We start from the raw sequence: 11,086 nt of genomic DNA on the forward strand, positions 1-11,086 counted from the left end.
CTCAGATTCAATCTCATCCGGGTTGCAACGTAGGATCCGCTACACTGGATTCTATCCTCGGCTCGGGCTCGGCTCAGAAATACGATCCCGGGCTCAAATCAGCTCGGCTCGCTCGGCTTACGGCTCGCGGCTGATGACATGGCAGGTGGGGGTCCCACTATGTTGACATGTTCAGTTGACTAGTCAATGGCTTTGCTGACTGTGTATGCTGATGTCATCCTTGCATCATGTGCCGTCCTTTGCATGGCACTGTTCATGACCACACGTCACTGTTCATTTCTACTGTTCATACTTTATTCGGGTCGGGTCCAACTCATCCGGGTGAAGGAAGAAACGCGTGGGGCGCGTCTGAGCGCGTGGGCAGACGCCTTGCCGGAGAGTGATGGAGAGTGCGGCCATGTCCGACGTCCGATTTTGACGCCGTTTTCACCAGTGGCTTCGTATCGTCCTCCTCTACACAGTGGGATTGTCAAAACACCATTTTGACAACTTTCATTTTTGAGTAAAGATCAAAACATACTTTAAACCAAAAAGCTTTGATACCATTTGTACTGATAATTTCTCATCGGAGGGGTAAGCACATTGAGACACAATATTTAACGTGGTTCGGCAAATTGCCTACATCCACGGGAGAGATAGATATTATTAGAGATAGAGAAAGAATACAATACATGGAGGAGGATCACATCCACTCAACTCCTATCTCTCATTGCTACATAGGGCAGCAGGGCTGCTGGTGGCAGCCCTTCTCTTTCTTTCTCTCTTCTTCTCTTTTGTAGCTCTCCTACAAGGCTCTCCTCTCTCATTTTGTGATGCACTCTTGGTGTCTATTTTATAGGCTTTCAATGACAGCTCCTCTTGCTCCTTTGTCATCAATGGTGGCTGCCAAACTCATCTCTTCTTCAACAAAGATGGCTACCAAAGTCCAAGGTTGGTGGTTGCCACAACAAGCCTCCTTTGACAATGTCAACATAATTGGCAATATTCCCAACAACATGTTCTACTAGAAGAAGAGATAGGACTCAAGTACATGTGGTTGCCAATTGTATCCAATGCTCCAGCAACTTCTTATGTTCCTCTTTCACAAATTCTTTATAATGGTTGTACATGCAAATATCAAGGTCACCTAACGCACAGTTAAGAGGTTTAGATTGAATTTTTTTTTACCGGGAATTGCTTCAGGCTCTTAAACAAGTTGGTGCTGCTTCTTGCTTTATCTTCAAGTATGACATATATTTGGCACCGTCGCTATGGTTGACTTAAAAGCAGAAAATTGATGGACTTTGCAATGCCTGCCTCCACCAATCCAGCAGCTGTTGCCTGGCTTCTTTCGGTTAACTTCCCTTTCTTCTCTTTTTCATGAACTCCTGCTTGAGACTGCCTAAATATCCACTGATATACCTGCGAAGTAGGCTGGACCCTTCAGTTCTTGATCTTCAGCTAGGCTGACGTCCTTCAGTTCAGGAGAGTTTCTCATTATCACTGCTAGATGCTTTCTCCTCTGCAACCAAGGAGCAAGGATCCCCGGAAAGGAAGTTTTGTAGAGCATATGGAGAAGGTGAAGAAGTGAAAATTGCCTCTGGTCTCCAAAGCACCATGATGATGCGCGTAACCGATGGCCTTCTTGACATTGAATTGGCCTTCCTCAAAGGTTTGAGTATACTAGAAAGGAAGTGGGTTTATCTCTTGCACGATGGGCCTCCAAGTTATCTCCTGCAAGTGAGAAAACTTTGCTCCCAACAATCGTTCACTTCTCCATATGCCAACAGTCTCTTCCAAATTTAAAATTTCTTGATCCCCGTTGCCCACATACTCATTTTATAAGTTCTGCTTTATTTTCAACTCTACATTTTAGTTCTTGTATGTCTACAAGAAAATTTTTCCTTTGCTCATTATAATAAAATTTGCTTTGATGGAGTGACAGATAGAACTTTAGGGCAACAGATTCAATTGTTTGTCCTTGTATATGATATGATGAAAATGAGATTCTTTTAAGTATCATGTGGTTTTCACGACGGAATCGAACAGGAGTGGCTACTTTAGAAAGAGTTCCCGTTCGTATACACTAGAGTACGTATTTGTCATTCAAAATATCTCACCCGCCGCGCACCGGATTTGTGGCTTTGATCTATTCACATGGTTCTCTGCTATGTCAGTATGCAATCCTTATCGTCTTGTTTATCTTTGAAATCAGAAACAATACGAGGGGTAGAGTCTGGGGTTTTTTAACCCCTCAATTTTTCGATATAATTTTTGGCTGAAAAATCTGAATTGTTATGGGTAATGCTATTGGAAATTTGGGGGCAATGATCCTGCATTTTGATAATGGTGATGAATTCAGTTTTTCAATGTTTACAGATGATCAGTTGTGCGCATATAGATTGCATGAAGAGGAAGGATCTGATGATAATAGCAGCTCATCAAACATTTGAAGTTAACACAGATGATAATGTACCTGTATCAAAGCAGAAATAGCTTCTCTTATTATTTAGAAATTTTTAATTGTAACCGTGACTGTTGTGATTGATTTTGTAATAATCCATCATCCCAAGGATAAACCTTCCTCCCGAGATCTAACCATGCCAAAATTCTTCAGAATGTCTTTCCCCAGTTTTGCATACTTCTTTTGAAGTTGTTGTACGACTCAGCCTTAGAGTTCAAAAGACTAGGAACTCTGAGTTTTAAAACACTCTGCATTTCCAAACATGAAGAAACTCTCTCTCTCTTTCTTGGCATAAGTTTGTCGTTCTAAAAGACACCAAGCAGAAATGTTGTCCAGCAGGGCAACCAACGAGTAGAATCAGAGAAACAGATAAAATGTAATCAGCAACTTCCCCTCCTACCATCCCTATTTAAACCAATTTGCTTTGTTTTTTCTGACTAAATTCTTCATATATATACACTTGAGTTTTCAACAGAAAAGAAAAAGCTAGAAATCAAATTCAAATGATGACAAAATTACAGGCTAGTAAAACTTTCCACGTCAGAATACTGAAGAGCCTTGACTGCACGTGCCTTTTTCTTACTGGTGGGTGAAGTAAGAAGAACCGTGTGAGTTGATGAGAGGGATTATGTGTTGTGTGTGGCTTTAAACAAAAAAAAAAAAAGATTATGATGTTGTTGTGTGTGTCTAAATGTCCTTTTGGTAATTATAACAAGAATTACAGGCGCTAGTAAACGTGTGATAAAAAATTTCTGCTTGATGTTTTCTCTCTATTTAAGTCAGAATGGACAGAGCAATAAAGAGATCTGCATCCATTGCTTCTTTTGCATTTTAATGGTTTTGATGGTAGTGGTATCTAACTACTGGTTTTTGGCAAAAACCCTAAGTACAAGAATTTCCTACTGAAAAAACCTGAAAATTGACCTTCTGCTGATTTATTAGAGACTCGTATGCATGCTTATACATCTATTGATATACCTAGGGTTTTGTGCTATATAAACATTGAAATTACAATTCCTCTGTCAATCTTTCTAACATGTATCCACTTGAGGTTTTCTGTGGGTGCATAATAGAGCCTCGAATTTTCTGTTCTGCAATGCTAGCTAGAGCCTTCCTTCGATTCAAGGTGCTTTTCGGTGTATTCTGCCAGAGGTGGGAGGTTGAAACATATAGAGATGAAATGCTTAGAACCTTGAATTTTCTGCTGCTACAATGCTAGCTAGAGCCTTCCTTCAATTCATGGAGCTTGTTGATGTATTCTGCCAGAGGGGGAAGACTGAAACATGTAGAGATTGATATGCTTAGAACCTTGAATTTTCTGCATACAATGCCAGCTAGAGCCTTCAATTCATGGAGGCTTTTTTTGGTGTATTCTGCCAGAGGTGGAAGAACTTTCCTTGTTTCTCCATCTTTACTTGCTTGTCCTTTGAAATTATCTATCGATTATGCTGCGATTAATGCAAAGACAATGTAAACAATACGATGTGAGAGGGACACATGAGATGTTTAGTTGGTTTACCTTTTGATGCCCCATGATCGTTCAGGCTGTTGACAACACATCTCTAACATCTAGCTTCCAGATAGATGAATACAGCAAAGAGCAATATGACTGCAAAGGAAAATGAAAGAAAAAATGAAGCAACTTAACATAGTACAGAAGGAAATGCTCTCATCGCATGGATACAAAATCTTTCCAAATTGATTGGCAGCCCAACCTCAAAACCACATTTATGAGAATTTCTACATGAACACAGAACAATTCGATTGCTTACTCCTCTGTTGCTCTAGCAAATTCCTCTAATTCCGATTTTGGTTAGGTGGCTAAGCATTCTGGGCAGCTATTTCCAGGCGATTTGCCGATCAGGTGCACCAAAGGTAACCATTATCAAACACGACTAAGAACGCACATAAAACATGAGTTAGAAATGCCACTCCAATTGGCCCAGGCAATGATCAACATGATACAGAGAATCTTTGCCACTGATTTACACTCCTCTCTCAATAGTGGCTTTCTGAGTTTTTCTTGGGGAACAAGTGCAAATTGACCAAACAAGTTTGTTTCTTGTCCTCAGCACGGATGCGTTTAGAAAAGATGCAAAATGTAAAATTTGTCCAGCTAAATTACACAAGTTCCTAACGGAAGTTATGAGCACTTTCCCAATAGTGATGTGTACCTGTATAAAAGCAGAAATAGCTTCTCTTTTAAGTCTGTTTTGGTATTGCGGTAAGCTGTTGTGGTTGTGGTTTTGAAAAAAAATTATTTTATAAAAAGTAGTTTTAGTTGAGGTTGGTTTGAAAAAATGGATGTTTAGTTAAAACTGTGGTTGAAATTGAGGTTGAAAGAAAAATAGTTTAATGTGTTTAGTTAATAATGCTTTTGAAAATTGAGGTTATAAAAATAATTTTAAAAAATATATATTAATATTGATGGTTTTAAATTTAAATATGGTAGAATTAACTACTATTACATTATGAAATAAATAATACTTTATATAAAATATTTTTTATTATTCCATTAAATTATTTATAATTCCAATGTATACAAAATTCAGCCAATTAAAGAACTACAATTTTTATAAAATTTTGTGAGCATGTAATAAATTAGATAAAACATTATCAGGTTATAAAATTGAATGAATTTAATTTATTTTTTATACTAAGTTTTTTCAGGAAAAAAAATATTGCTCACATCACAATGTAAGTAAATTTAATTCACTCTAAACTAGTTTTTTTAAAAAAAAATTATTAAAAAAAAACTGTTAAAAAAATTAAAACACTAAAAAAAAAAAAAAAAAAGTCACATGAACAGTGCAAGTGAATTGCACTGTTCACGTGAACAGTGGCAATTCACTGGTGAACATTTTGAAACTCGTAAAAAAGCAGTATCTTGCTGCTTTTTAAAAAATCATGTTCCAGCCGCATGTAAATGGTGGGACCCAAGTGTTTTAATTGTTTGACGATTTGTAACCAAATAGTATTGTCATGCGTTTTTGAAGAAACACGAACGCAAACGCATAGCCAAACGAGCTCTTCTAAGCAAATTAAAGAGAAAAAAAAAGGTCTTAACGCGGAAATGGCCCATACCACAGAGACCTTCAAGGTTTGATTTAAAAGCAGAAAATTGATGAACTGATAAGAGAAACATCAGCGAAGGGAAAGTGAGGATTGCAGGTAACTTTATCAGATTTTACTTTATACAAAAGAAAAATATCAAATTTACTTTACCTTTATCTTGATTTTTGATCTTAATGTTTGGTAAGTGCTACTTTAAGTGCCAGGTTCAAAATTTAATTTAACATAATTTGATGTGTTGGATTTCGCAAAAGAAAGAAAGAGAAAGGAATATTGCGCTGGAAGTAAGAGAAAGCACTGTAAAAGAAAATTATACACATTAATTATATATAGTTAATTAATGTAAGATTGGCCCGACCCATGGGTGCTCTTAATATATGTGGGAAGAAAAATCCTAAAGAACAAGAAGGTCAGGAAAGTCATGGGGAAGAAATCTACACAAAGATGTAACATGCAACTTCCCCTCCACGCGTGATAAATGATTTGAGCAAATAAAAAAAAAAAGAAAAAAAAAAGAAAATGGTCCTAACGCGGAAATGACTTGTGAGGTTTGAACTTAAAAGCAGAAAATTGATGGACTGATAAGACAACATCAGCGAAGAGAACATCAGCGAAGGGAAAGTGAAGATTGCAGGTACTCTCTTTCTTATCTCTTTTAGAATAATGTTATATTGTGGAATGTAACTTAAATTAATTCACTGTTAGAAACTAATTAGTGATGATCTCATCAACCGATTTTCTTGGTTCAGCATAGAGATTTATCATATCTACAAATATTTTTCTGAAAGGGCATGGAGGAGTTGATTGCTGGGAAATAACTTGAAAATTGTCTTACAGAAAAAGTAAGATAATAATAAATGAACACTTCAGCTTATTGGTGTGCTTGTGTCGATCTTGAAACTATCGACTTTAATCCTGCAATTCCTTCTTTTTTTGTCCAGATCTTTTGTAAAGTCTTATCTTTGCTAGACTCGAAAATGGCTGCTGAGAAATATCAAGAATCCTACTCTTCTCGGTTTTCTAATTGTAAATATCAAGTGTTCTTGAGTTTTAGAGGTGAAGACACCCGCAAGAACTTTACCGATCACCTCTACTGGGCCCTGGTTCAAGCAGGGTTTCACACATTTAGAGATGATGAAGAGATTCGGAAGAGGAGAGAATATAGAGTTGGAGCTCCAGAAGGCAATACAAGAATCGAAAATATCGATAATCGTGTTCTCGAAAGACTATGCTCGGTCGAGATGGTGCCTCGATGAACTTGTGAAGATCATGGAAACATAAGAGGACTGCCGCCTCCATAGTTTTGCCGGTATTTCTACCATGTGAATCCATCTGAAGTCAGAAATCAAACAGGGAGCTTCGCTGCAGCAATTTTGTGGAAACAAGAAAAGCGCTTCAAGGAGGAGATAGAGCGGGTGAAGGGGTGGAGGATTGCTTTGAAGGAAGTTGCAGATTTAGCTGGAAAGGATTTAAGAGATGGGTAAGTTGCATCTCTTGATTAAAATACACAAAGCATAAGACTAGAGTGCTGGTCGTGAACTCTTAATTTCTTTCAGTTAAGTATTTAAATGAAGACCGATAAGAAAACATAAAAGAAAAAAAAAATACCTATAATTTCTTTCTTCTTTTGTTTGTTTGTTTATTTTTTTTTTTCCAAAACATGATTTGGTGATAACGCACCTACAAATTTAACTATCAATCATTGACATGCAACCTGCTTTAATTTCTTAGCTAAATGTTGTCTATTTTTATCCTTTATAGAGAGACTAGCAATTATCGTACATTGTACTTTACGTTTTGATGTAGGTACGAGGCACAGTTTGTCCAATCTATTGTGGAGTATGTCTCAAAGAATTTGGATCCAAAAATATTTCATGTCCCCCTTCATTTCATTGGAAGAGATGCTCTGGTACAAGATATCAACTCATGGTTGCAAGATGGATCCCATGGTGCTGCCATTGCTTTACTCTATGGAATTGGTGGAGTTGGAAAGACAGCTATAGCTAAGAGTGTTTTTAACCAGAACTTTTATAAATTTGAAGGAAAGAGCTTCCTGTCAAATTTTAGATCAAAACATATAGTTTGCCTACAGAGGCAACTTCTTTCCGACATCCTAAAAAAGACTGTTGATGAGATAAATGATGAAGATGAAGGAATTCTGAAGATTAAGGATGCATTATGTTGCAGAAGAACTCTTATTGTTCTAGATGATGTGGACAAAAGGGACCAATTCAATAAAATCATTGGCATGCAAAATTGGCTTTGTAAAGGAAGTAAAATCATTGTAACAACCAGAAATAAGGGTCTGTTTTCAGCTAATGATATTGAGTGGTTCGAGTGCAAAGTCGACCCTTTGGATAACAAAAAATCACTTGAGCTTTTCAGTTGGAATGCCTTTGGAAGAGCTTACCCTGTTGATGGTTTTGTAGAAGACTCTTGGAGAATAGTACATCATTGTAATGGACTTCCATTAGCTCTTGGAGTTATTGGCTCTTCATTGTCCGGAAAAGGAAGAGAAATATGGGAAAGCGCATTAAAACAAATGGAAATGGTTCCTAATTTTGATGTTCAAAAGGTTCTTCAAATAAGTTACGACTTTCTTGATGGTGATTATCCGAAGAACTTATTCCTTGACATCACATGTTTCTTCAATGGAATGGATGTGGATGATGCAGTTAGGATACTGGATGGGCTTGATAGAGGTGCAAGATTTGGGATTGACAATCTCATCGATAGATGTCTTGTTGAAATCAACAGTGATCAAAGGTTGTGGATGCATCAACTAGTAAGAGATATGGGTAGGGAAATTGCTCGTCAAGAATCACCCAAATGGCAAAGAATATGGCATCATGGGGATGCTTTTACAGTTTTGAAAGGAACTACTGTAAGTAGCTGAATTTTTTTAAATGTCTACTTAAATGGTTTGTGGTGCCTTGACATATTCACTCATCTACTTTCCTTTCTCATGTACTTTTAATATTATTATGCAGGATGCTGAAAAATTGCGTGGCCTTACCATTGATATGCATTCATTAATGGAATATCATTATGCAGAAGTTGTCTGTACTGATTCAATGGTTTGTCGCAAGCGCCGCAGGCTTAACTTCTTTCAACAATGGCTTTCCGATTTTCCCGATGGGGGAAAATTACAAACTAGCCAAACAAGTTTGTTTCCTATCCTTAGCACGGATGCTTTTAGAAAGATGCCAGATGTAAAATTTCTCCAGCTAAACTACACTAATTTTCATGGAAGTTTTGAGCACTTTCCCAAGAATTTGATATGGTTATGTTGGCATGGATTGTCTTGGAGCTCCATACCAAATCACATATGCTTGGAGAAGCTGGTGGTTCTTGATCTATCCAGAAGCTGTCTACTTGATGCTTGGAAGGGCAAACCGGTATGTATCAAGTCTCTTTATAGTTATCTCTCTCGTTTTCAATTGATAACAACTAAATTCATGTATTTTCACAGTTTCTTCCAAAATTGAAAATTCTTGATCTCCGTCATTCTCGTGATCTCATTAGAACCCCAGACTTCTCGAGTCTCCCAGCCCTTGAAAAGCTAATACTTGAAGACTGCATCCGTTTGGTTCAAATTCACGAATCTATTGGTGATTTACAACGATTGTTGATCTTAAATCTAAGAAATTGTACAAGTCTTATGGAGCTTCCAGAAGAAATGAGTAGATTGAATTCACTTCAAGAGCTGGTTTTAGATGGTTGCTCAAATCTTAATAGCCTAAATATGGAGTTAGAGCATCATCAGGGGCGCAAGTTGCTTCAAAGTGATGGAATTGTTGCAATTACATCCTTCATTTCATCTCTTCCATTGAAGCTATTCTTTCCCTCTAGGTTTTCAACGAGGAAAATGTTGAGATTTACCTTGTTTTCAATGCCACGCTTCTTGGAGAGTCTAGATTTAAGTGGAACTCCAATTCGTTTTCTTCCAGAAAGCATCAAGGATCTTGGTCTACTCAGACACCTATATTTAAGAAATTGCAAAATGCTTCAGACACTCCCAGAGCTTCCATCCCATTTGTATTCGTTAGATGTGTCTTTTTGCTCTTCACTGCAAAGACTTGCAAATCTGTTCACAAGGTTTTACGAGGAGGAAGAAGAGGATAAATGGCTAATTCAGAATGAGTTTGTAGATAACTTTTCATTCAAAATATCCTCACCTCCTGCGCACCGGATATGTGGCTTTATTCTGTTCTCAAGGTTTTGTATGACGTCAGGGTACAGTGACTCTAGTCATGTTTATCTTGAAATCAGAAACAATACCAGTGGTCGATCCTTGCGTCGTCAAGCCTCTTTCTTCCCTATGAGTTACAAGCGTGGTGTTCGTGAATTCCAATCACTAATGCACATGAAATTAGGGGTCGATGGTCCTGCATTTGATAATGGTGATGACGTGAGTATTTCAGTGCGTCTACAAGATCCAGCTTTTCAAATAAGGACGATTGCTGTCCAATGGTTGCATGAAGAGGAAGGAAATGATGATGATATCAAATCAAGGGATGATTATTATTTTGCTTTCCATGGTAAATGCAGTGCTGGCAATTTCGCTTGGTGGTGTTTTGCAAAGGTCTAGAACTTGTATTATTTTAGGCTTCATTAAGTAGAGGTTTGCTTTTTTAGATTTCAACCGTAAAATGAAAAAAAGCTCCAAAGCTTTTGAAATAGTTCTCTTTTTTTCTTTTTTCTTTTTTCTTTTTCTTTTTTCTTGAAAAGCTTATCATGAAATAGTTTTGTATCTCTAGTAATCTTCCTCCTTTCTTTGTCTAGCATGAGATCTTTTATTTATAAATATTTATAAGGGCTTTCATATTAAAAAAATGTAATATGATATTATTTTATTAATTAATTTTTATTTATAAAATCTTATATTTTATAATAAGATGTATTAAATATCTTATTTTATGTGTCAATTTTCTATTGACCAAAATATATGTAAAGGTCCATTTTTTTCATGTTATTTTATCTATTTTATTTTCATCTTTTTATGTAAAAATAAAAATAACACATGGTGAAATTTGATTGGTAATTTTTTTTTTTGTTTCTATATATATCCTCACAAGATAAGTTCACTTGTAATAAAAAATAAATAGGCATGTCTTTAAAATATAATTGAGAGGGTTTTATAATGTGAATATATTTAATTTTAATTAAAAATTGAATTGATTTTATTAAATTTTCAAAATAAATTAATATAAATATTTTTTTTTGTAAAAATAAAATATAATAATCATCAAAAATTAGAAATTTAAAAATTAATTTTGATTGAAAATTATCAAATTAAAAGATAGAATTAAAATTCAATAACAAAAGTGGAAATCGTAAAATTTTCTATAGTAGCCAACAACTTTGACTGCCTACCTATGAGACTCTTTCTTTTCATAAAAAAAAAAAAAAAAAAAAAAACAATTACTTTGAGATCTTGGTTTGAAAGTCTCGTTATCCTGAATCAAAATACGCAATCTGTTCATGATTTTCGATTAATGATCGATGCAATTGAATCAGTTTTCATATACCAGCACTGCACTGTCACCCATGACCTCAAACATTATGACC

General features: G+C 36.1%; 1 protein-coding gene across 1 annotated transcript; it reads left to right on the forward strand.

The window, feature by feature from the left end:
* The first annotated feature begins 6,492 nt into the window (after window positions 1-6,492).
* Window positions 6,493-10,221, forward strand: LOC118031723 (disease resistance protein Roq1-like). Its single transcript, XM_073412644.1, has 5 exons — window positions 6,493-6,697; window positions 6,854-6,995; window positions 7,322-8,399; window positions 8,506-8,913; window positions 8,988-10,221. The coding sequence occupies exons 1-5, from the start codon at window positions 6,493-6,495 to the stop codon at window positions 10,104-10,106; spliced, it is 2,952 nt and encodes a 983-aa protein (XP_073268745.1). The 3' UTR covers window positions 10,107-10,221.
* Window positions 10,222-11,086: the final 865 nt, after the last annotated feature.

This window comes from Populus alba, chromosome 11 (assembly GCF_005239225.2).
Source record: "Populus alba chromosome 11, ASM523922v2, whole genome shotgun sequence".
NCBI lineage: Eukaryota > Viridiplantae > Streptophyta > Magnoliopsida > Malpighiales > Salicaceae > Populus > Populus alba.